This window comes from Gymnoscopelus braueri (genome assembly GCF_963280865.1).
Source record: "Gymnoscopelus braueri genome assembly, chromosome: 9".
NCBI classification, from domain to species: domain Eukaryota; kingdom Metazoa; phylum Chordata; class Actinopteri; order Myctophiformes; family Myctophidae; genus Gymnoscopelus; species Gymnoscopelus braueri.
The window spans coordinates 30241063-30268777 of record NC_137610.1 but is presented as its reverse complement, the minus strand read 5'-3'; the positions used below and the strand labels follow the sequence as shown (position 1 = coordinate 30268777).

Genomic DNA, 27715 nt, shown 5'->3' with positions numbered 1-27715 from the left:
CAGTGTGCAGAAAGAGGTCAGCTTTGGCCAGCAGAGATGGACGGGGTGTTTTGTTGTTAAAGAAAGAGAGTGACTGCGTGGGCGGAGAGGAGAATCCTTGCTTGCTGATTTGGCAACAGGATATATAGCATAGAGTTAAAAGGATATATAGGCAGAGTTTAGAATTGAGCAACACTTCTTCTCTGAGTCCAACACAGAACACACAGTCAGGCAGCCAGGCTGCCAGAGCAGAGCAGACTAGAGTCCAGTCCCGTTCTGTTCTGTTGTGTTGTGTTGTGTTCGGTTCACCATGTTGGGTTCGTTCGTCCTGCTATGGCTCTGTGTCGGTCTCCTATTCTTCCTCCTCAGACCTCAAAGGCGCAAGAACTTCCCGCCCGGACCCACTCCTCTGCCCCTCTTGGGCAACCTTCTGCAACTTGGCATAGAAAACCCCATGAAGGACTTTGAAAGGGTAAAAATACTATCTGATGTTACAGTGTGTGACTGTATGAATAGTGTTAATTTAAAGGGCACTTTACACATGTTCTGATGTAGACCCGAGGAAGGGGGAAGCTGGAAAATGTATGCTATGAACTGCTATTTTTGCTTTTTGGGCTTAATCACACTGTTAAGTTAGGTGTGTAATAGTGCTGCTGTGAATGCCATGATGCATATGCAACGCATAGCCTGTTTCTGTCTCTGGACGGTCAAATGTGAAGAAGTGGAGATGATTTACTGAATGTTTTCTGCCAGAAATTTCAAATGGATATGATACCATATGGCACGAGCTGACCCCAATTATGTCGCAGCAATTAATTATTGGCTGATTGGCTACACTCATATCACTACAAATTAGAATGCTGCATTCAATTCCTCCACGAAATTGCATTAGGTAGGCTATAGCTTTAGGTATTCTCTGTATGGAATACATGCAGTGTATGGAATTTTCCAGGGCTGAACCTGTGTATTATCCATTTGGTTACTTTTTACACTGTGTATAATGTAACCTTATTGTTACATTTGCACACTCACAGTTATACATGGATGAATAGACACTGAGGATTTTACTGTGTACAGTGGCACCAAGAATAATCTATGATGCTCTGCTCCCCAACTGGGGTAACACCATGTTAGTAACATGGTTATTGCATGATACATTTAATTTATGTAAACCCTTTCCTGGTGACTAAATTGTTATAACAAGGAATGGTCACAACCTGTGCTACGACAAAGTGTACTGTAGACCAGTGGTTCTAAAACTATGGGTCAAATAATTATTTGGGGGTCCCCAAATGATTTGCTTAATGTGCAACATTGTTTTCTCACTCAAGAGTAAACAAACCAACATAGGCCTACAGTATAAGTGTATACAGGGTATCTGCACATTTCTAAAGTGACAATTTAAGGACTTTTAAGACCTTTTTAATACCGTACCGCTAAAATGAAAATAAATAAATAAATAATAAGACCATTACTGCGTCAAAAGTAATAATAAACAAACTATACCATAAAATATGGTCAAACCAGATTGTCAAATATTACCTTGTAATATGGGAAAATAGACGATTTACGGCTATTTGCACAATGATTATCTGTGGACAGTGGAACCGAGTCTAGACTATAATATGCCTCAAGTCCTATAATTCCAAGTGCTTGTCAGGGTGCGGGGTCCCCAGTTCAAATATGATTATTTTGGGGGGTCGCAGCGTGGTTGCCATGTGGCTGTCTTATTTCCTGTATTTAATACACATGTTCAGTATGTCAACTAAATATCAACACTGATATGGAAGTTTGTTATCTTTAAAGGTTGTTTATGTGCAGTGTACTGTACGACCCTTTTATGGGTGAACAGTAGCACTACTTTGAGTTGAATGTATCAATATTCATTATTAATTAAATATTAGAAACATAGACAATACTGTAAGTTGACACTATATTTTCTGTGTGTGGATTGGAATTTGCCCTGTCATAAATCAGCATAGATGCATACAGGTATGTCAGGTCAACACTCAACCTTGACTGTCTGTCTTATTGTGTGGCATCTCCTACAGCTAGCCAAGACCTATGGTAATGTCTACAGTCTGTTCATTGGCACTAGACCAGCAGTTATCATCCATGGGCTCCAGGCCATGAAAGAGGCAATGGTCACCAAGGCTGTGGACTTTGCTGGACGACCCCAAGACCTCATGGTCAATGATATAACCGAAGGGAGAGGTGAGACAGTGATGTGATGTTGTGAGGTGATGCACACAGAACGTTATGCAGCTAACCTGTTCGTGTTATTGTTTGAGTACCTTGGTAAACAGCAGAGTTTAATTTCCACATTCTGTCTCTCTCTCTCTCAGCATGAGAGATTGTTATTGCTTGAGCAACTCAGTGAACTCTTGCTTATAATGTATAGAACATTTCTACAACAGAGAAAAACAAAAACACAACAAAATGGCCTTTATATTTCAGTGTTATTTTATCAGTGTGTTGACTGAGTAAGACAACAGAATGGAATAGAAAATAATTACACTGAGGCGGGATTTTGATTGGACACATTTCCAATGAGTTTTTCTGTCATCACACTAATAAATTAGGAGTGATTCTGAAGGACTACAATCCCAGTTGGAGGGAGCACCGTCGTTTCGCTCTGATGACCCTGAGGAACTTTGGCTTGGGGAAAATGTCCATGGAGGAGAGGATTCTGGGAGAGATAGAATACATCATGGAACCATTGAAGAAGCACGTTGGTACGTTGGTTATCTGCCTACTTATTCCACTTCCCCATGAAGTAGCCAGACTCAAATGGTGTGAGTTAACCACATGAACCGTATAGGCGTAGCATCCCTATTCTGGGAAAAGACATAATATGTGAACGTTTGTCGCAAATAGGCGTACATTCGGCCAAAATAGCAGATCTACAAGACGTTGTGTTGGGAGCTTGTAGTTCGGATATTTAGGTGAAGAGATTTGGTGTCGAGGTAGAAAAGGAAGGGGCCAAGTATAGACCCCCTAGGGGAGTCCGGCCAGTGACATAGGGTTTAAGTGGTTAAGGGTGTGAGTTGTGGCAAAGTATCCCCTCAGGTTGTGGGACAATTTGTTTGCCAGTGTGGACCTTCCCACCTGCCTGAGGACCCTTCCACCTAACAGAAGGTTTCTGCACACTTGGATTTCTCTGTCTGTTAAAGATTCATCAGAGTGTTTTGCTCCTCTTTTTTCTCTTTAGGTAAAACCATGGCCCCTCAGGTATTGTTCCATAATGCAGCCTCCAATATCATCTGCCAGGTTCTATTTGGAACACGCTACGATTACAATGATGACTTCATCAAACTGATAGTTCGCCTCTACACTGAGAATGCAAAGATTGCCAATGGACCCTGGGCCATGGTGGGTGACATGGTGTAAAACGTCTTTGACGTGAATGACTCGGAAAATGTACTGTAAATCATAACTATTGGACCTCGTGTTTCTCAACAAGCAGTATACGCACCAAGGTTTTACTGGTGAATCACATCTGTGCAAATAAAATGAAAAACCTGGCTGCGAGAGCTGTCCATCACATTGGAGTTACATTTACTATACCTAACTAAGGATCCAGATCCGCTGAAACTTTATTAGAGTTTGAACACTTTTACATGTCTCAGCAGACATGTAAAAGCAGTCAGACATAAAGTAAACCCAAGAACAACAAGGGCTCTCTAAGGCCACTTAACAGACACATTTGTATGTGACATTCCATTTACAATTACATTTATAGTGGGTTAAACTGAATTAATGATGTCTCTTTCCCTAGTTGTACGACTCCTGTCACATGATCCGTTACCTTCCACTCCCCTTCATGAAAGCCTTTAAGAATGTTGAGGTATGTTTACTGGGCCTGGGGATCAAAATCATAGCCTCTTATCATTCTTCTCCAAATTAGATATAAAAAGAAACATGACATTTTACTGTGGCTTGGATAAATGAATGGCACAATTTCTCCAAATTAATGCTGTGTCTCTTTCTCAGCAATGTCAGGCACAATCAACTCGTCTGGTATCAGAGCACAAAAACACTAGAATCCCTGGGAAACCGCGAGACTTCATAGACTGCTACCTGGATGAACTGGATAAGGTGAGTGTGCATGGAAATGCATCATGGTTTGACAGATGTTGTACATTACTAGATTCTGTGGTGTTTCTTTCATCCACTGTCTGGGAGCAGTAACCATAGTGTGGCATTTTGTAGAGTCTCTACACTTATTCTATATTTTATAACATATATGTTATGTTATTTTCTGCTTACGTATACAAACTATTTTCTGCAGTGTATGTATGGCTTCATATGTATATATGAAGCCATACATACACAGGGATTCTACCAGACCAGGTCAGTCTAGGCACAGAGACTAAACATCAGACTAAACGTTTGACATGTAATATCCAGTTTTTTAGATTATGTTTAGTTTTCACTGTTACTACTGTAGTGGGTATTTTCTAGGTACTCTCTAACCTAGTACCTTGTATGCAGGACACGAAAATAAAACAATCAATCATACTCTGTCGGCTTAGAGTCCAAATGTGAAGGGACGGACAGACAAGTCAAGGCACAGTCAAAGTACAGTGGGATTCAAGCCTTTATTGAAGATTGCAGGATACAGAGAGCCACGCAGTGCAGTAGCAGAGCCTAGTCATCGTAACGGGGTCCCCTTTTATACTGTTTACACATATTAGTATACATATTTGGTACATTACGTACATTACTTGCCAGTGACAGAATGTGCTCATTAATCTAACATCCTAACGTGCCTTACTGGCACCAAAAGTACCTTACTAATTGGTTTACTGGCATTAGCCTGTGTACTGTTTCTTAGTAAGCTATGGTGTGTTTCGGTACATTCCTCCAAGCCGCATAGTATTACTCCACAAACTTGCAGGTCTTGTCACAACAACCGTAACTAATGATACCCCTGTGCATTCCTCTCTCTGTTATTGCCGACTCTGCAAGCTCCCTTAATGCCAAATATGCTTTTACTGTGACCCTTAACACCAAACATGCTTTTACTGTTTATTGTCTCCGCCAGGCCGAAAGGCATGGCGAGAGAGTATGTTTTACCCCCTGTCTGTCCGTCCGTCCGTCCGTGTGTCCGTGTGTCCGTGTGTCATATTGTCATATTCCATCCTGATTGGCTAAGGTTGGCTTCCAAAGTTTGCAGGATTGGTCCGTTTTGAACAAAATGTCTCAAATCATGAACGCAGCGTGCGCTTTCTGTGAAAATTTGCACACACATTCCTAATAAGCCGAGGAAGAAATGCCACCCTTTTCACCTTACCCTGTTATAGCGCCACCAGCAGGTTTAATTTAGCAAAACACATTTTTGCAACAAAATGCCTCAAATCATGAATGCACGCACATTCCCACTAGGTCGAGGAAGAAATGCCACCCTTTTCACATTGGCCTATTATAGCGCCACCAGGAGGCCACAATAACCTACCTGACCTGGCGGAGACCTGTGCTCCGAGGAGCACTTTTTCTTGTTTATTTCTTTATTTGATTTATTTAGCACAAAATGTAAACAGTACACAATATAAAAAGATAAGTTCCAGGAGGAGGCAAGAAGGCCAAAGGGCTTATATGAGACCTCTACCTATGTATAACAACATTACAAACATTAATAGAACATGATTTGTAAACAACAAAATATGTATAGAAATTACAAGTAACATGATTGCAGTATATAAAAAATCATAATTGAAATACCTGATTATCCATGACAAGTTACTGATAATAATTAGCCAACATAGACAGTTGACATATCTGATTTTAAATCCAATTTGCAAACAAGCAAACAGGGGATAGACAAAAATAAATCAAACAAAAATGTTATCAGGGATTGGGAATGTGACTGTACTGTCACTTGGTTGACAAACCAATTAATATTCAGTTGGTATTCCATAACCATGGGCCTAGGAGAAGTAACAAATTCTAACCATTTTCTGGCTGTGCAGAGGGTCACTGGAGAACAGACTGGCAATGCCAGACTACCGAGAGACAATACTGAGAGCAATACTGAGAGTCAATAAAAATTATAGCCAAAAAAACACGTCATTGGTGTAGTAATAGTGTAGCCACACTATTACTACACCAATGATAGTGAAAACCATAATACTACACTACACTCATAGGCGGCGGGTGAGCTTGACAATTGGGAAGGCTGGGGGTCGGCCGAAAAAATGCGGTTTCTGGGCGGATTGTGTTAGTTTCTTTTTGGTTTTTGGTTACTTTATTTCGGTTATAGGGTTAGGGTTATTTTTTTTTTAAACTAAATAATGCTGCACACATGTAATTTGCACAATTCCCAGAATTTCCCAGCATAACATTTGGGAAGGCTTAGCCTACCCTAGCCTTCATTACCCGCCGCCTATACACTTAAAATATAAAATGAGTCGTATACTGTATATACCCATCGATATTGTATTGCACTGCCCCAGCGTGCGTAGGCACGTGCACCCCCCTCCAGTAGCACCTAGACTACTAGACTTAAGTTTTGTTCCTGCAGGAAACCCTGATACAGTATACCTTCAAATATAGCATGCATTTTGAAAATGTAAGCCCTCCTCATTCTCCATACTGAACCAAACGTACCTCACTTTGTTTTCTGTCTAGAGAGGGGAAGATGATGGCTCATCATTTTCAGAGGCGGAGCTGATCAACTACGTTCTGGATCTGCATTTTGCTGGAACTGACACTACCTCCAACACCCTGCTTACTGCTTTCCTTTACCTTATGACCTATCCACAAATACAGGGTAAGTAGTTTACTATTACTATTGCATACTTGTTTACTTGGCACTCATTTCTTGGATCACATACTCTGTTGTTGGTTGACTAAGGTTCATGGCACTTGCTTTGACCTTGCACTTTGTCAGTTGTACCACCTGGTTGTACTGGGTAAGAGGTTACTGTGTGTAACTCTGGATCTTATAGAAATATAACCGTGTGCTGTGGGTAACTGCGCCTCTTACAAAAGTAAAATATGTGATATGTGTATATCATTTTAACCCATTAAGACCTGAGGCCGATTCTACAAATGCCCTCTAAATCAGTAGTTCTCAAACTTTCAAGATTTTTCAAAAATGTTCAAAAGTAGCAGATGTACAAGCTTGCAGTCCGGCACGAAGTGACGTGCTGTGAACTTGTATATCTGCTATTTTTGAATAGCCAACGCAAAAATCTAAAATGACACAGATGCTTTCCCGGTTTTGTGAATTGTGTCCTGAGGTTTAGGCCTGTGGAGGTTCATCCAAATTCATTTCTCACTCTGTACCTGGATTTATATTTCATCTACTGTACATAGTGAAAACCTCAGTGTTAATTTAACTCTGAGAGTACAAACGTTTTGGTTACACGTGCCCATTTGGTTACATTTGTATACCCTCAAATGGATAAATGAACACGGAGGATTTTACTGTGTATTCTCTGTCTTGTCAATGTCTCCTTCATGTTACGTTCTAACATGTTATTATGAATAGCAGCAGCACAGTTTATGAAAATATCACGCTCTCTCTTAGAACGCTGTCAGCAGCAGATAGACCAGGTGTTAGAAGGGAAGGATCATGCCAGTTATGACGACAGGCACCAGATGCCCTACGTCATGGTACAGTCATGGTACATAATTGATCATTGTTTCTGATTGACTGATATGATCACAGGTCCCAGACCGAGAAGTACAATGACGCTGTGTGTAATGGTTCTCTGTCCATACAGGCTACGATCCATGAGGTCCAGAGGATAGCTAGCACTGTTCCACTCAGTGTCTTCCACTGTACCACCAAAGACACAGAGCTCATGGGATACTCCATACCCAGGGTAAGAAGAGACAGGTGTTATCGGCGGCAGTGGCTCAGGAGGTTGAGCTTGGGAATCAGAAGGTTCCCGAGTTCGATCCTGGGCTCCCCCTGTGTTACTGTCGAAGTGGTGGAAAGCCTGGTGACGCGAGGTTACTGTCAAAGTGTCCTTGAGCAAGACACTTGCGATGTCATGGAGAAATACTTAACTCCCCTCAATCCTAATGCCCCCCACCCCCTTTCCAGGATCCGATACCCGGAGACATGATCATAGCCTATATCGTCGCTGAAAATCACCAGTCAACTAATATTTTACAATACTATCAACAATATAAATACTATCATAAAGACAATGATTAAAGTTAACAAGAAGCGATCCTTTTGGCTGGAAGCATTGGAAAAGTATGCGCAATGGCTCATGGGAGTAGTTCCTTAATTCTAAAAATATGTACACAGTCTTGTACCTTTGCCTTTTTGGCATTTTACAATTCTTTTTATGAACAGAATCAAATGTTTTATGGTCAAGATTCATCAGGGGTGTGGTTGGCTTGGTTCTAATTTACCGGATTTTCTGAAAGTAAACATCTATGGAGAAATTAATGGGATTTCTACCTCTGGAACCTGCGCTGGTGAAAAACATGTCACTGAGGACTGGAGCTCTATAGTATTATAGATTCATGATACGAGTTTATCTGTGATCATATGGTATGAGGCATAGCAAAGGTTTTAAAGCGGTAACATAAATAAAACATCTTACTGATGTTTTTGTTTTGTTTTTCCCCCCAGGGTACTATGATCATTCCCAATCTGTCCTCCGTACTGTCTGAAGAGGGACAGTGGAAATTCCCTAACGAATTCAACCCTGAAAACTTCCTTAATGACCAGGGAGAGTTTGTTAAGCCAGATGCCTTCTTGCCCTTTTCTGCAGGTGAGTTGGTTCTTTCAAAGTGGTTTATCTTGTTTCCAATCTGGGTGTGAGAGAACACCCAGTGAAACTCTTCCAAGGCTATGCTCCCATATTTTGCTCCCATATATGCGTGAGTGTATACTGTGAAAGTATAGAACCTTGACCTTGACCTTCACCTTGATGTTGGTTAATAGCAAATTTAAAAGATAAGATAAAGATTAGATGCTATATAAACTATTACTATAAAACAGGGATATGTGAAAAAAAAAGAAAAGAGTACATTCATGAAGTGTCATTGCCAACTTTAACATTCCAAACTTGGAAATTGTTAAGATCCTTTAACTGCACATCAAGCCTGTATCTGGGGTTTGATACATAACATACTTTGGCCCCGTTATCACGATAAAATACACGTTCAATTGGATAACAAACACACAGCTTATCATTAGAACTACTAAGCTGTTGAGCCCAGCCCTGTTGTGAGGATTTTAAGCAGGGCCCAACTCCAAGTGCAGGAAAGAGCAGGTTAAGGAGTAAACCAAGTTTACTGACACACATACAGAAGAGAAAAAAAAAGAACACATACATTCCCTAACACAACACAGTAGACCCAATGGACAATCAACACAATGACATACAGTAGATGAGGGGGCAGATTGTGAGGGGACAGTGCCATCTGCTGGACAGGTGGCACAGCCATGACACAGTATGATGGTCAGGGGCATCAGGGATGACCAGCGGGCAAGCTTTTATCCACGTCGATTTAAATTGTTGTTGAACTTTGGTAGAATAGAACCTAGCATTATACAGTCCAAATATACTGAATGTTTTTGTGTGTGTGTGTGTGTGTGTGTGTGTGTGTGTGTGTGTGTGTGTGTGTGTGTGTGTGTGTGTGTGTGTGTGTGTGTGTGTGTGTGTGTGTGTGTGTGTGTGTGTGTGTGTGTGTCTGTGACTGTGTGTATGTGTGTGTGTGTGTGTGTGTGTGTGTGTGTGTGTGTGTGTGTGTGTGTGTGTGTACACTATATATGCGGTCAAATTCTAAATATTTTTGGCAACGACCGAGGGGCATTACACCTCATCCTGACATACAGCAACGCAAGCGAGAAAAAGTGATTAGGATTAAGTGAAAGGGAAGTGAAGTGAAAGTGATCTGGGTTGGCGGATAGCCAATGAGTTTGTGTGGCTTCAAACTACGACTAAACTACGTTTTATTAAGAGCTGTCATTTAAAAATAAATCATTTATACTGTACAAATAATCAGAAAATGTACTACAAATGTACTACATATCACATGTAGTATGTGTAACATGTGATATGCTAAAGCATACAAAAGGTGTCTGTTTTGCTATCATTCATTTACTGACAGATTGTCCTTACATGAACCAGGTCCCCGCATGTGCCTGGGAGAGGGTCTGGCTCGTATGGAGCTCTTCTTGATCTTGGCGACTCTGTTAAGGAACTTCCAGTTCATCTGGCCTGAGGATGCAGGACAGCCAGACTACACCCCTGTGTTTGGGGTCACTCTGACCCCAAAACCCTACCGCATGGGGATCCGACAGAGAGATGTAAAGTAGGAAAGAGGAAGGAGAAAGAGAGAGGAACTATGAGGACTGAAAAAATGGCATTCATATCTGAAAGCACAATGGGGAGAGAAAATATGTCACTACTCTTTATGTCTCTGAATGGAACAGTCCATTGTAAGATTTGTACATAAGTTAAGCAAAATTGTGTCCGGGTAGCTCAGTCGGTACTCGGTAGAGCTCTCGCCTTTGGACCACAAGGTCATGGGTTCAATCCCAAGCACTGCCAACTCAGCATATGAGTAGTCCGGCTTGGGTGTGTAATGTTCTATATGGCAGCATTTCTGAATTCCTAAAGTACAATTTATATAACATTGGAGAAACAATCTAAGTAGCAGATATAATGAAACAAACCGTACAAGTAGTGATTTTGTAACTAGTTATTCATGATTGAACTCATGATTAAGGTTTGTATTGTTAATAGTGCAATAACCTTATTTCTGACTCAACTTTGTCCGGATGAAAAAGTCTAATTGACTTTTATGGCATTTGAATTCAAGAATTCTAACACCATGTATCTTATAAATAATGTGTGTGTTTTGTGGTGCTCTTACATTGTACTACTGTATATTGTATAATGTGATTAAAATGATTTCTTACATAGGATATGTCTCTTCTTTAGCATACAGTATCTCACACTCTGTAATATTATCATACTTGATATAGATGCAACCACTAAGGAACAGCTGTAGCCAGCCATTGTACAATCTGGGAACCCAGAGCCAACTGAAAAGGAAAAACAGCGACCGCTGCTGTTTGTTACTATCTCAGTTAGCTTTGGGGGGAGCAAAATGGAGCACCCGTGCGCAAGGAAACCGGGGTTTTGGTCTGCCTTCAGCCTTTCACTTCCGGTGGTGCGACTATGTTTTCATTCCCACTAACAATATTTCTACACGGAACACTAACACCACTTCTCCCAGAGAACATGGATCGTTTTGGTTATAAGCCCACTTGTTTCTATGATGAAAGAGCAAGTTAAAATGTGAATATCTTTCCGTGGTTTTGTCTGCTCCGCGGACACTATTGTTAAATTAGTTTCGGTTGTTTTCCAGTGGGGAAGGATCGACGGACACGTGAATCCCGCCCACTACATTTGATTGGGTAAAGCGCGGCCTGCTTCCTGATCTGAAGGCACGCCCACTTTTAGGTCAGTGCGTACACGTTATGACGAACCTCCCCGACAGATTCCAACGCAGAGCAGAATCTGTTCTTGAGAGATTAGCCATTGTGTAACAATGTAGTACTGCTATGCACCAAGACTGTAATTAGTTGACATGGAATCACAACGAAAATGAAGATGCAAGTTTTAATGGCAGTTAAGTTTCATCTTAACTGTATCATATCAGATTTCCCAGAATTCCTCTGAGAGGAGAGCCCCTGAATCTACTGCCCCTGGCAGTAGATTGTAATCGTGCCACAAATTAGGTAATTGACCCTTTTCACAGCAGACATTTAATTGCGTGTGTGTGTGTGTGTGTGTGTTTCATTTAGGTGTTTCTGCACGAAATTAACTCTAAAGAAGCTGTCCATACTGGTACACAATGTGTTTACTGTCTTTACTGTTGGCCTGCAGCCCTGCACCTCTAAAGGACTGGTGTGCGTTGCACCTTTGCTACACAATGAAACACACCCACAATTAATGTTATCACATTCAACTGTATAAATGTCTCTGCGAAAGGGGTCAATCAAGGAAAGCAGATGAACCAGATTCCGGGTAAATGAGTGACAGCTGACCAACACAGGCCAAAGACAGGCCACGGTCAGTGCCACACGACCCTGCCAATGCCATGACTGTTTGTTTGGTAAACTAGATGAGAGACACTGCTGTGACTGGTAGAACGTAAAGAAACATCATACTAGTAGATGGTCACCAGTGCCACGATGTTTGCATCATTTATTCTCTTATGGCTGGCCTTTTGCCTCTTTTTTTTTCTTGTATGGATACGCAGGGATAAAAACTTCCCTCCAGGCCCCAGACCCTTCCCCATCTTTGGAAACCTGCTGCAAATCACTCTGGAGAATCCTCTTGAAGATCTGGGGAAGGTAGCGACAGCTAATTTATACAAAACACTACAGACAACACATATGGGCTGATAGTGTCAGATAAAAAAAAGTCTACATTAAACATCTGTTTTAAAGTTCTAAATAGAACATGTTACATTTCCCATTTGAATGCAACCACTAGTAGTAGTAGTAGTAGTAGTAAAGGCCTGTGAATTGAATAGTCCATGCATTGACCAACCTCTGTGGTAATTAAAATTAGTAGCCAAGAAATAATCAAAAACACAGATATGGCATAATTATTGTTTCAAGCATATGTCCAGATCACTGCTTCTATGTATAGCCTATGTATTAATCTTGAATGAAGACTTTTGGACATCGTCAACCAATTGTGATTCTATTGAAATTGAATTGGTGTTGATATTTCTTGGTACCTTTGGACATTCCTGTTTAAACACGCTGAAAAGATGTCGTCCCACCCCAAGCTAAACATTATCCGGCATTGTTAGATTATTGCCTCAGTATTGGGCAGTGATGAGCTTTGCATTTACTGATGGCCAGTGATGGAAAGTAACTAAGAACATTTAGTCAAGTACTGCACTTGAGAACAATTTTGAGGTATTTTCACTTTACTGGAGTATTTACAATTTTCAGTACTACTTTTACTCCACTACAATTATTTGAAAACCTTAGTTACGAGTTACTTTGTAGATGATGATTATTATTACAAAACATAAATTAACCACTTCCGCCCTGTATACTTAAGCTATTTGAAAATAGCAGATCTACAAGATCACAGCGCGTCGCTTTGCGAGCTTGTAGATCGGCTATTTTCAGTTTTGTACATTTTATTTTATACTTATGAAAACTTGTGAAATGGGACATTCTGCGTAATGAGTACTTCTCCTTTGGATACTTTAAGTATACTTTGACACCAATACTTTTGTACTTTTACTCAAATACATTTTGAATACCAAACCTACTTGTAACTGACTATTTCTACATTGTGGTATTGATACTTTTACTTCTTCCACCATTGCTGTATCTGATGCTGTTCATGGCTATCAGTAGCAGGTGAACTAAAACTATCGAACTAAAGAAATTGAAATAAAACATAAAAACAAGGCTTTACAAAAAAATATAACTAACTGAAACCTTTTCATCATCGATTTCAAGTACAGCAGAACAGGACTCGGGTAAGATGAATGCCAATATGGTAGCTATCATTCTGGAATTGGGATTATAAATGACTTGTATGGTTGACCTCTCTGAGTACAGCTAATTTTCAGTTTGAGTGTATTTTCCAGGTTTTGGCATTGAATTGCATTGCACATATATTATTACTGTAGGCCACTTGCAAAATGAACAAAACATTAACGATAGAGACTAGTTATTCCACTTTCACTATAACTGCCAGTGACACTGTTCTCCCAGTTGGCCGAGCGCTATGGTGATGTCTACAGTCTGTTCATTGGCCCCATACCAGTAGTCGTCGTAAATGGGCTCCAGGCCATAAAGGAGGCCCTGGTCACAAAGGCTGCTGACTTTGCTGGACGACCCAAAGAACTGATGATGAATCATATAATACAACAGAAAGGTAAAATGCAAATGTTGTGATACTGTAATTTTAGATACTTTATAATGACATGTAAGTGCTTCTGAACTGAAATGGCTCATTCCAGGGTAAATGGTTGAAAGGGTTGAAACCCTCCAAAGGGCACGTGTCAAAGTAACTGATTGGCTATTGCTTTTGACTGCCATCTTAGCTGCAGTTGTTGCTCCATAAAACAGCTTTTTGACATTTCATACCGTTTGTCTGTAATTGGCTTCCAAAATTTGTGGGAGAGTCCTATTTATTTACAAAGAAAACAACACAACATACAATGAATCTACCCTAAATTGGAATCACATTACATTGGGGCTTCTATAGAGCACACATCGAAAAGCACTTTCACTTCTGCTACAAATGCAAAACGTTGAACAGAACGAAGAGAGACTATCTCTCCACCCAACATATGAAATATGTTGGGTGGAGAGATAGTCTCGATACGATAGAGAACGCTATTTCCCATCGCAGGTTACTCAGGTCCTGACAGCTCCAACTCATTACTTACCCAGCCCTGGATAGGCCAACTGGCCTGTCCCTTAGTTGATCATTCTGCACAAACAACACTGGTTCTATCTTAACAAATAATTTAATGAACTGACCTGCGCCTTTCTTAAATTAGCTCCAGGAGTGATTCTAGCAGACTACAATCATGGCTGGAGGGAGCACCGCCGTTTTGCTCTAATGACACTAAGGAACTTTGGTTTAGGGAAACAGTCCATGGAGGACAGGATTTTGGGAGAGATCAAACATATGGTGGAGCTATTGGACAGCAGCATTGGTAAGATAGAGAACAGCCATTAGAAAGAAAGACGCTCAATATAAGCCCTAACAGGGATAACATTTTTATGGAATTTTAATAATCTGTTCGGCTCCAGATTTGCACATTTCCCTCTGTTGTTGAAATTGTCCTATATGGAGAAATTTTAACTTGTAGTAATCTCCAGTGAAGCCACTTGGTCTAAAGTTTAGACCAAGTGGCTTCAAACCATATAATTAATCAAGATTATTTGTTATACAGGTAAAACTATGAATCCTCACATATTGTTCCATAATGCTGCCAACAACATCATCTGCCTAGTTCTGTTTGGGACACGCCACACCTATGACGACGAGTTCATCAAGCTGTTTCTTGGCATTTTTAAAGAAGTCTCTAAGATTATAAATGGACCTTGGGCTATGGTGGGTAAATTGACTTTATATAGCTTTACAATATATCCATGATATTCAACCATTCAAACACTAATGGCGGAGGCAGCCATGCAAGGCACCAACCTGCTCGTTGCAAGCAGTTAGAGGTTCAGTAGCCTCGGTACCCAGGTGTTTGTTTTTGTTTCAAATCAAACAGGGGTTCAGTGTCTTGCTAAAGGATACTTCGACATAATGCCAGGAGTAAACCTGTGATGTGACAATAAAGATTCTGATTCTAATTAACAGATACTGCCCAAAGTGCTGCTGATCCAAATGACCTGCAAAGAAACCATCAGAATAGTCTTAACCACTATACTTCATTGTGTGTCAAGTAACACAAATAGCCAATCTACAAGCTCAACGTGTGGCAACACAACACGTGAGCTTGTAGATCTGCAATTTTTTCTTTAGAATGTGTCTATTTTTGCTGAACGTTCACCTATATTGACATGCCCAGAATAGGGATGCTATCTGGGTTTATTCACAATAGGTACAATATTCATATTATTTTATAAAGGGTGGTGATTCCTGGCAGATTAGATATTTATGTCCATCTTGTATCAATGAGCTGCTGCATGCAAACATGAGGCTGCTCTGTCCCTACAGCTTTATGACTCTGTTCCCATTGTGCGTTGCCTGCCACTACCTTTCCAGAAATCCTTCAAGCTGATGAGGGTAAGTATGAGCCTGTAAAATATGTCTATGCCCTAGAAATTCTTGTATGCACCAAAAGGCAATCTTTGATGAGAAAAAAGTATTATTGTCACAACTCACAACATAAAACTTGAAAACATCCCCATTCTTAAAATATGAATTGTAATAGAATTGTGAGGAAACCAACAGACATTATATTTGCAGTAGACTATAGATAGATGGATAATATTTTAAAATAAATATCCTGTTCAGGCTGGGCACCTTAAACTCATGGAGCTAGTGGTTGAGCACAAGAACACCAGAGTCCCTGGAAAACCACGAGACTTACTGGACTGCTACCTGGATGAACTGGAAAAGGTGTGTGTGTGTGTGTGTGTGTGTTTTGAGGGTAACTTTGAATCCTGTGAAAATTTCCGGTGAACAGTAGCTATTCAAACTAGTTAATGGGGTAAGATGAAAATGAGAAATGTATTGAATTAATGTTTACCCTCTTTTTTTTCTTCTCTCAATCATCTGCTAAGAGTGGAACTAATGACTCGTCATTTTCTGAAGATCAGCTTATCGCCTATGTTATGGATCTCCAGTTTGCTGGGACTGACACCACCTCCAACACCCTGCTCACTGGCTTCCTCTACCTTATGAACTACCCACAGATACAGGGTATCTATTGTAGAATAATTGTTTTTGTTTTTTTTAAATCCCGCGATTTTTGTAACCCATTTTTTTTCACCTGGTGCCAATTTCCTAAGTGATCCTGGGCGCTACACCAGCCCTACACCAGTCCAGTCCCCCTATTGTAGAATAATTTAACCAATTCTCCCTGTTCAATTGCCTCATTAGTATAGTATGAGATACGTATATGTTGTTAACCACTTTAACCCTGTTGTCCCTATTTAGGACAATTTTCACATTTTAAAAAATTTGCAAACTTTTGAAAAATAATTTAAAAAGAAAATAATAGTTGTGAAGCTCTACAACACGTAGTGATGTGATGCGTTGAGGTTGTAGATCGTCGATTTTTTTTTTGTTCTTTTTGAAATGGGGATTAAGTGGTAAAATTCTCGTCATTCAGCTGGTAATTTTGTTTCTCGGACTATCTTTCTTTCTCTCAGAACGCTGTCAGCAGGAGATAGACCGTGTGCTTGAGGGGAAAGACCAGGCCACTTTTGAAGACAGGCACCAGATGCCCTATGTGCAGGTCCAGTTATTTCATTGAATACAATAACCAATAATAATATCAGTTTTGTCTTCACTTGCACAGCTATACATAGTGTATAGTGTACTTAATGTACTTAATGTACCCCCCACACCACCACAGCCCCCAATTCCGCACATAGCATGTGTCTTAAACTGTTCTTAACCTCTTATGTTGTTTGTTTATTTTAGCTTTTTATTTTCATTACAGTCCAGCATTCTTATCTTGTTGTATACTGTTTGTAGCATATTGCTGTTGTTGCACAGTACACCAACATTTCACTGCTTGCACCTGTATGAGTGAGTGACAAATAGTGTAACCCCCTCTTGATTCTCTTGATGCCTTTAAATGTTTTACAATAGCACTGGAAACACATGCTGTAAATATCTCTACATTTAGTGGGCAGATAAGTGCCTCATGGTGGTGCTATAACACGTCGCAACACAGCCCTGGGTAGGCAACCCAGCCTGGGGGGATTTGCGCTCTGAGGAGCATAATTTTCTAGTACTGTAGTGATTGGTCTCTGTCCATGCAGGCTGTGGCCCATGAGATCTTCCGGATAGCTAACACGGTTCCTCTCAGTGTCTTCCACTGCACCACTAAAGACACAGAGCTCAAGGGATACTCCATACCCAGGGTAAGAGACAACGCAGCATTCATATCAAAGAATGAGAACTGATGGAGTATGATGGTAATCTCCTTTGGGACACCAAGGCTATGATGCAGTGTTTTTTAATCTGTCAGTCTGTCTGTCTGTCTGTCTGTCCATCCATCTGTCCCTCTGTCCTGAAGGACAGATGGAGCCACAACTATCCTGTGGTTGAGAACCACTGAACTAATAAATCTTAATTGTCATCTTTATCATGGAAGTCAGTGATTGAAAAACTGCTTCTTGTCCCACTGAATGTTTTTTATAGTATTTCCTGCATTAATATTATATACTTGATGAAAACTGTAAAGTTGTGCATTTTCTAGAACTCTTTTAGCTGAACATACATGATGTAACTGAACATACAGTACAAATATAAACAAAAACAACATGAGGCAGTTTGCTGAGAAAAACTATCAACACAACACATCATGAGAAACATCATGGAAATTAAAATGTATATTCCATTCTGTTTTCTCATTGTGACACAAAGACAATTGTCACAGAATTAAATCAGCAGCGATGACATTTTGTTATAAAAAGAAAATATCCAATGCTCCCTATTTAGGCAAGGCACATGGTGAGTTTGTCTTCTCCTCAAGAGCTTCAGCTACAATACTCACTTCATAAATACTTAAAATGAGAATGTCACTGGAACAATATACCATTTTGGGGATACCTGTACCAGCCAGGTCCACTTAAAAAAACTATCATTATCCCAGTGACCTGGAGCAGTGTCTGATACTTTTGAGTGGAAACGGTCCAAGTTCAAGGTCACAATAAAGGCAATCTGGGAACCCAACGCCAAATGAAAAGGAAAAACATCGCCCTCTGCTGTTTTTGACTACGCAGAGCAGAATCTGTTCTTGAGAGATTACAATAAAGGTAAAGATAAGATTCTTGGCAAAAATATCTTGAACGGATTGTCTTTTGGGTTAAACATGTCAAAGATCAAATTAGTAAACGAATGTGGAGATATTCATGAAACTAGGTGGGAAATGGTTGGTATGCTGCCCCAAAGACATTACCGGTATTCACTTTTCGGTTGAAAATGTTGACGCTCAAAGTCACAATCAAGGGCAAGGACATCACTCATATCTTCATATCTTGACAATTTGGCTGAGGTATGCACTCTACTCTTTTTTTTTAATGCACAAGCACTCATTCTTGCATGTAACATTTCTTTAAAAAAAGACACAGCTCTGAATATATTGTTTCTCACATGGAATTTTGTGTTTGATAACATTCATGCTTTCATGCACTCACAGCTATACTAGGTGGGCACTGGAGGAATGTTTGGTGTGTCTTTGCTTGTGTATTATCACATTTGGACAGAATCTAATGTTGGTTCCTCTTTTTTCACAGGGAACTGTGATCATACCGAACCTGACCTCAGTGCTGTTTGAGAAGGGACAATGGAAATTCCCTCATGAATTCAACCCTGAAAACTTCCTGAATGACCAGGGAGAGTTTGTTAAGCCAGAAGCCTTCATGCCCTTCTCTGCAGGTGGTTCAGCTGTTTGTGAAAAGATTCTTGTAAAATAGTGACAAATATATTTATTACCTATTTATTGTTATATTGTTAGAGAAAATACTAAAACAAGCTGGGGTCTAATAGCAGCGTATCTCCCCCGTGCAGTCCGTGTTTGGAGGCCTTTTAACATTTTTTTCCTAATAGTGTTTTTATTTTGAGTACTTGATTGGTCTACTTTCCTTGGGGGACATGCATAGATATTTAGATATATAGGGGACCTACAAACACTGTTCTAGAGACTGACCTCTTCTGCACCACGGAGTAGAAATATTGTCAAGTTAGAGAAAATCCAAAAAAACGTTATATAATTATCTTTTCTGCTTTTTCATACCACAGGTCCCCGCATGTGCCTGGGAGAGGGTCTGGCTCGTATGGAGCTCTTCTTGATTATGGTGACTCTGTTAAGGAGGTTCCAGTTCATCTGGCCTGAGGATGCAGGACAGCCAGACTACACCCCTGTGTATGGAATCGTCATCAGCCCCAAACCATACCACATGTATATCAGACTTAGGCAAGACTCTCAGTAGGTCTGATCATTGTCTAAATCAAAATGATGGATTCATGGGGGACATTTTGATCAATGATGATTGATGAATAAAGGGGAATTATTATACAATGCTCTTATTTGCGTGCCTGTGTGCTTGCTTGCGTGCCTGCGTGCGTCAGATACAGTGATATGTAATGTTCAATATGGTAGCATTTCTGAATTCCTAAAGTACAATTTATGTAACATTGGAGAAACAATCTGAGTAGCAGATATAATGAAACAAACAGATGTACAAGTAGTGATTTTGTAACTATGTATTCATGATTTAAATCATGATTAAGGTTTGTATTGCTAATAGTGCAATAACCTTATTTATGACTCAACTTTGTCCGGATTAAAAGGTCTAATTGACTTTTATGGTATTTGAATTCAAGAGTTTTTACACCATCTTATCGATAATGTGTGTGTTTTGTACTCATTTATACTACTGTATATTGTATAATGAGATTAAAGTTATTTCTTACCCAGAGGATATGTCTCTTCTCTACTGTATCTACTTGATACAGATGCAACCACTAAGGAACAGGTGTAGCAGCCATTGTGAAACATTGTATTACTGCTATGCACCAAGTGTCACGATTTACAAAACTGGCAGACCCAAATGCAGACACGACACTTAAAGATAGTCCAAGGGTCTTTATTGAACAAAAGAGGAAGGTGTTGTCGTCTGGAGTGAAGTTGGTATAGCAGGCTGAGGTGAAGGCAACAGGTGAGCAGGTAGGCAGGCAAGCAGGCAGGCAACTGAAGAAGAGGAAAACAGGAGTGAGTAAAAAAAACAAAAACCCTGGGAGCAAAAACAAGGACTCAGTAGAGCTAGAGTGCTAGAATGCTAGGAAGCTAGAATGCCCTCAAAATACACAGAAATAACTGGCTAGAAGCATTACCGCACGGAGACTGAGAAAACGATCTGGCAGAATGCCGATAAAAGACCAGGGATTTTATAGAGTGTAGGTTGATGAGCAGATGGGAGACAGGTGAGTGAGATGAGATGACCAGAGCCAGGTGCGTCAATCTGGGAAGCCAGGAAGCCTACGCCCACACATGCCCAAACACAGACAGACAGACACACCCATAGGCACACACAGGACACTGGCAGGGACCATGACACCAAGACTGTAATTAGTCCCAGATTTCCTCTGGAGGAGAGCCCTGGCCTGGTAATCGTGCCACAAATTAGGTATTTCATTTCATTTCATTTCAAACCTTTATTTATTCTCGAAAGACATTGAGGTTGCCCTCATTTGCAGTGTCGTCGAGATACAGCATAGTACAACATCAATACAACAACATCAATATTCATATCAATGACATTTAGAACAAAAACAAAATTAAAAACAGTTACAGACATTTGTGGGTAGATCTGCAATCAAAGATTTAAATTGACCATATGTTATGGGCGAACTGATCTTAAATTTCAGCTGCAGGTCATTCCACGTAGTTGGGGCACTAACGCAAAAGGCTGTTTTCCCAAGTTCAGTCCTTACCCTAGGGACTTTCAGCGTCAGCCAGTCATTTGAGCGTGTCCCATGCGCTCCAGGATTCCATTCTATCAATGAATTAATATATAATGGCAAAGTCCCATCAATTGCCTTAAAAATAAATAGGTACCAATGTTTGAGGTATGACCCTTTTCACAGCAGACATTTAATTGTGTGTGTGTGTGTGTGTGTGTGTGTGTGTGTGTGTGTGTGTGTATGTGTGTGTGTGTGTGTGTGTGTGTGTGTGTGTGTGTGTGTGTGTGTGTGTGTTTCATTTAGGTGTTTCTGCATGAAATTAACTACAGAAGCTGTCCATTCTTGGCACACAAAAAAAACATCTAAGAGTCATTCGTAGCTGTCTATGCCAATTTTATTCAGGACAAGAGAACACAATTATTTTTTGTGTTTTTTTGTGTCTGTGTGTTGGCCGGTGGCACCTCTAAAGGACTAGTGTGGGTTGCGCCTTTGCTACACAATGAAACACACCCACAATTAGTGTTACATTCAGCTGTATAAATATCTCTGTGAAAGGGGTCAATCAAGGAAAGCAGATGAACCAGATTCTGGTAAATGAGTGACAGCCGACCAACACAGGCCAAAGACCAATCTGCCACAGTCAGTGCCACATGACCCTGTCAATGCCATGACTGTAACTGTTTGTTTGCTAAACTAGATGAGAGACACTGCTGTGACTGGTAGTGCGTAAAGAAACCTCTTACAAGTAGATGGTCAATGATGTTTGGATCATTTATTCTCTTATCGTTGGCCTTTTGCCTCGTTTTCTTTCTTGTATGGATACGCAGGGATAAAAACTTCCCTCCAGGCCCCAGACCCTTCCCCATCTTTGGAAACCTGCTGCAAATCACTATGGCGAATCCTCTTGAAGATCTGGGGAAGGTAGTGACAGCTAATTAATACAAAACACTACAGACAACACATATGGGCTGATATTGTCAGATACACATTTTTCTCTACATTAAACATTTCTTTTAAAGTTTACTGAATTGTATTGCATTGCACATATATTGTAGGCCACTTGCAAAATGAACAAAACATTAATGATAGTGACTAGTTATTCTACTTTCACTTTCACTATAACTGCCAGTGTCACTGTTCTCCCAGTTGGCCGAGCGCTATGGTGATGTCTACAGTCTGTTCATTGGCCCCATACCAGTAGTCGTCGTAAATGGGCTCCAGGCCATAAAGGAGGCCCTGATCACAAAGGCTGCTGACTTTGCTGGACGACCCAAAGAACTGATGATGAATCATATAATACAACAGAAAGGTAAAATGCAAATGTTGTGATACTGTAATTTTAGATACTTTATAATGACATGCATGTGCTTCTGAACTGAAACGGCTCATTCCAGGGTAAATGGTTGAAAGGGTTGAAACCCTCCAAAGGCACATGTCAAAGTAACTGATTGGCTATTGCTTTTTGACTGCCATCTTAGCTGCAGTTGTTGCTCCGTCAAACAGCTTTTTGATATTTCATACCGTTTGTCTGTAATTGGCTTCCAAAATTTGTGGGAGAGTTCTATTTATTTACAAACATACAATGAATCTACCCTAAATTTGAATCACATTACATTGGGGCTTCTATAGAGCACACATCCAAAAGCACTTTCACTTCTGCCACAAATGCAAAAAAGTTGAACAGAACATTCGTGAAGAGAGACTATCTCTCCACCCAACATATGAAATATGTTGGGTGGAGAGATAGTCTCGATACGATAGAGAACGCTATTTCCCATCGCAGGTTACTCAGGTCCTGACAGCTCCAACTAACTTACCCAGCCCTGGATAGTCCATCTGGTCTGTCCCTTTTCTAGTTAATCATTCTGCACAAACAATAGTGGTTCTCTCTAAACAAATCATTTAATTAACTTCTAACTTGTGCCTTACTTAAATTAGCTCCAGGAGTGGTCCTAGCAGACTACAATAATGGCTGGAGGGAGCACCGCCGCTTTGCTCTAATGACATTAAGGAACTTTGGTTTAGGGAAACAGTCCATGGAGGACAGGATTTTGGGAGAGATAAAACATATGGTGGAGCTATTGGACAGCAGCATTGGTAAGATAGAGAAGGAACAGCCATTACAAAGAAAGACCCTCAATATAAATTTATGAAATTTAAATATTCAGTTTGGCTCCAGATATGCACATTTCCCTCTGTTGTTGACATTTTCCTATATGGAGAAAAGAAAACGTAATCTCCAGTGAAGCCACTTGGTCTTAACCATATAATTAATCAGGATTATTTATTTTACAGGTAAAACTATGAATCCTCACACATTGTTCCATAATGCTGCCAATAACATCATCTGCCTAGTTCTGTTTGGGACACGCCACAACTATGACGACGAGTTCATCAAGCTGTTTGTTGGCATTTTTAGAGAAGTCTCTAAGATTATAAATGGACCTTGGGCTATGGTGGGTAAATTGACTTTATTTAGCTTTATAATATATCCATGATATTCAACCACTCAAACACCAATGGCGGAGGCAGCCATGCAAGGCACCAACCTGCTCGTTGCAAGCAGTTAGAGGTTCAGTAGCCTCGGCACCCAGGTGTTTGTTTTTGTTTCAAAACAAAAAGTGGTTCAGTGTCTTGATAAAGGTAAAGGACACTTTGACATAATGCAAGGAGTAAACCTGTTATGCGACAATAAAGCTGATTCTTCTGATTCTAATTAATAGATACTGCTAAAGAGCTAATCCAAATGACCTGCAAAGAAACCATCAGAATAGTCTTATAGTTCATTGGGTGTCAAGTAACAAAAATAGCCAACGCGTACCAATGTTCACCTATATTGATATGCCCAGAATAGGGATGCTATCTGGGTTTATTGACGATGGGTAGCATATCTTATATTATTTCATAATGGGTGGTGATTCTTGGAAGATTAGATATTTATGTCTATCTTGTATCATTGAGGTGCTGCATGCAAACATGAGGCTCCTCTGTCCCTACAGCTTTATGACTCTGTTCCCATTGTGCGTTGCCTGCCACTACCTTTCCAGAAATCCTTCAAGCTGATTAGGGTATGTATGAGCCTGTAAAATGTGTCTATGCCCCAGAAATTCTTGTATACACCAAAAGGCAATCTTTGATGAGAAAAAAAGTAAATTATTGTCACAACATAAACATTGAAAACCCCCAATCTGTTCAGGCTGGGCACATTAAACTCATGGAGCTAGTGGTTGAGCACAAGAAGACCAGGGTGCCTGGAAAACCACGAGACTTACTGGACTGCTACCTGGATGAACTGGAAAAGGTGTGTGTGTGTGTGTGTGTGTGTGTGTGTGTGTGTGTGTGTGTGTGTGTGTGTGTGTGTGTGTGTGTGTGAGTGAAAATGTCCGGTGAACAGTAGCTATTTATACTATTAAACTAGTTATAAAGATGAAATTGAGAAATGTATTGAATTCATGTTTACCCTCTTTTTTTCTTCTCTCAATCGTCTGCCAAGAGTGGAGCTAATGACGAGTCGTCATTTTCTGAAGATCAGCTTATCGCCTATGTTATGGATCTCCAGTTTGCTGGGACTGACACCACCTCCAACACCCTGCTCACTGGCTTCCTCTACCTTATGAACTACCCACAGATACAGGGTATCTACTGTGGAATAATTTAACCAATTCTCCCTGCTCAATTGCAAGTCATTTCTATAGTATGAGATACGTAGACTACATACGTTAACCACTTTAACCCTGTTGTCCCTATTTAGGACAATTTCACATTTTCAAAAATGTGCAGACGTTAAAAAAAAGAAAAAAGAATAGCAGTGAAGCTCTACAACTAGTAGCGATGTGATGCGTTGCAGTTGTAGATCGTCAATGTTTTGTTCTTTTTCAAATAGGGCAATAAGTGGTACACTTCTGGTCATTTTGCTGGTAATTTAGTTTCTCTGACTCTTTCTCTCTCAGAACGCTGTCAGCAGGAGATAGACCGTGTGCTTGAAGGGAAGGATCAGCCAACTTTTGAAGACAGGCACCAGATGCCCTATGTACAGGTGTAGTTATGTCATTGAATACAAGAACTAATACTAATAATAAGGTCCTCTGAGCCTTCTACTCTGACAGGGGTCATCACTAGTGTATGTCAAGGAGGGGCTCAAGGCTTAGGAAGAGCTCTTTCCCTGCAGCTCTAACAGGTCACAACACAGCCCCGGGTAGGCAACCCGGCCTGTGGGGGATTTGCGCTCCGAGGAGCACACTTTTCTTGTATACTCCTGTAGTGATTGGTCTCTGTCCATGCAGGCTGTGGCCCATGAGATCTTCCGGATAGCTAACACGGTTCCTCTCAGTGTCTTCCACTGCACCACTAAAGACACAGAGCTCAAGGGATACTCCATACCCAGGGTAAGAGACAACACAGCATTCATATCAAAGAAGGAGAACTGATGGAGAGGGAAATTAAAGTATCATGGTAATCTCTTCTGTGACACCTATGATGCAGTGTTTATTAATCTATCAGTCCCTCCATCCGTCCGTCTGTCCCACCGTCCTGAGGGACAGACGGAGCCACAACCACCCAGTGGTTGAGAACCACTGGGGACTGGACTAGTAAATCTTAATTGTCATCTTTATCATGGAAGTCAGTGATTAGAAACACGGCTTCTTATCCCACTGAATGGTTTTATAGTATTTCATCCATTAATATTAAGTATGCCTTGATGAAACCTGTATAGTTGTGAGTTTTCGAATTAACCATTTTAGCTGAAACTGAACATACAGTACAGGTATAAACAAAAACAACATGAGGCAGTTTGTTGCGAAAAACTATCAACACAACAACTCAGCATGAATTGTTTTTCAATGACACATGGAAACCATGGACATGAAGCATAATGGACATGAAGCAAATTATTAAAATCTTTATTCTATTTTGTTTTCTCATTGTGACACAAAAAAAGAATTGGCACAGAATTAAGTCAGCAGCGATGACATTTTGTAATAAAAAGAAAATATACGATGCTCCTTATTTAGGCAAGGAGTAGAGCACATGGTGAGGTTGTTGTCTTCTCCTCAAAGAGCTTCAGCTACAGTACATGTACAATACTCACTTCATAAATACTTAAAATGAGAATGTCACTGGAACAATATGCCATTTAGGGGATACCTGTACCAGGTCCATTCCAAAAAACTATGCTTAGCCCAGTGACCTGGAGCAGTGTCTGATCTGTGCATCTGTGGTAGGACCATCAGCTTTTGATTTGTTTGAGATTCTTCTGCTTTGGAACGTGTGACATTATTTGAAGGGCACAGATATAATCACCTACGCCAACAAAGTTTGTCAGGGTTTATGTTTGTCCCATTACGATTGTTTGTTTGTTTGTCTGTTAGCAAATCAATTGTAACGGATGGAAAATCTTGAACGGGTTGTCTTTTGTCAAATTAGTGAACGAATGGGGAGATATTCATGAAACTTGGTGGGAATGATTGGTATATTGCCCCGAAGACACGATTCACTTTTCGTTTGAAAATCTTGACGCTCCAAGTCACAATCAAGGGCAAGGACATCACTCATATCTTAGGTGGATATGGTCAATCTTGACAATTTGGCCGAGGTATGCGCTCCCTGCACACTGTTTAAGAACCACTTGTGGAAGGGAATATACAGTACTGCACAAAACGTTAGGCTTGTTGTGCAAAGTGTTTCACAATCTGAATAGTGTTTCATGTACACACATATGTATACTAGGTGGGCCTGTGCCTGGTCAAATGGGCTGGGTAGGGAGCAGTGGAGGAATGTTTGGTGTGACTTTGCTTGTGTATTATCAAATTTGCACAGAATCTAATGTTTAGTTCCTCTTTTCACAGGGAACTGTGATCATACCGAACCTGAGTTCAGTGCTGTTTGAGAAGGGACAATGGAAATTCCCTCATGAATTCAACCCTGAAAACTTCCTGAATGACCAGGGAGAGTTTTTTAAGCCAGAAGCCTTCATGCCCTTCTCTGCAGGTGGTTCAGCTGTTTGTGAAAAGATTCTTGTGAAAAAAAGATAATATTACTGTACCATGACAAAAACAAGCTGGGGTATAATAACTTTTTTAACTAGCTTTTCCTAATGAAGTGGTTTTTATTTTGAGTTCTCAAAAAGCGCTATATCAATATGTAGTATTATTACTCTGGAGCCGTGTGCCAAGACTGACATCACATTGATGACATTGTGGGGAATAATTGTTGTAGCAATGTCAGCTGAGCTGTGTTTGCTGTGATTGGTCTACTTTACTTGGGGTACAACATACATAGATATTTGGTCAAGATTTTAGGGGACCTACAAACACTGTTCTAGAGACTGACCTCTTATGCACCCCGGAGTAAAGAATATTGTCAGGTTAGAGAAAATACAAAACAGAAAATACTTCATGTTGCTCTTTCATACCACAGGTCCCCGCATATGCCTGGGAGAGGGTCTGGCTCGTATGGAGCTCTTCTTGATCATGGTGACTCTGTTAAGGAGGTTCCAGTTCATCTGGCCTGAGGATGCCGGACAGCCAGACTACACCCCTGTGTTTGGAAGCGTCATCAGCCCCAAACCATACCACATGTACATTAGACTTAGACAAGACACTCAGTAG

The 27715-nt window shown here is 40.5% G+C and overlaps 2 protein-coding genes across 2 annotated transcripts in view; both read left to right on the top strand.

The window, feature by feature from the left end:
* The window catches only part of LOC308091320 (cytochrome P450 2F2-like), a 36618-nt gene extending 25738 nt beyond the window's left edge, over window positions 1-10880 (top strand). The window contains exon 12 of the transcript XR_013933695.1: window positions 10639-10880. The gene's annotated coding sequence lies outside the window, so the exon portion shown is untranslated. The remainder of the gene's footprint in view (window positions 1-10638) is intronic.
* LOC308092267 (uncharacterized protein) lies at window positions 181-27715 on the top strand (the record flags this gene model as incomplete). The annotated part of the gene is made up of 30 exons (XM_080438115.1): window positions 181-451; window positions 2031-2193; window positions 2562-2714; window positions 3191-3351; window positions 3758-3826; window positions 3973-4077; window positions 6610-6751; window positions 7514-7599; window positions 7710-7811; window positions 8576-8717; window positions 10083-10266; window positions 12151-12319; window positions 13712-13874; window positions 14506-14664; window positions 16281-16388; window positions 16841-16926; window positions 17459-17560; window positions 18938-19079; window positions 19443-19629; window positions 21935-22028; window positions 22254-22416; window positions 23046-23204; window positions 23403-23563; window positions 24107-24175; window positions 24304-24410; window positions 24603-24742; window positions 25058-25143; window positions 25391-25492; window positions 26954-27095; window positions 27525-27715. Exons 1-30 carry the CDS (start codon window positions 290-292, stop codon window positions 27713-27715), a joined length of 3999 nt encoding a protein of 1332 aa, XP_080294241.1. The 5' UTR covers window positions 181-289.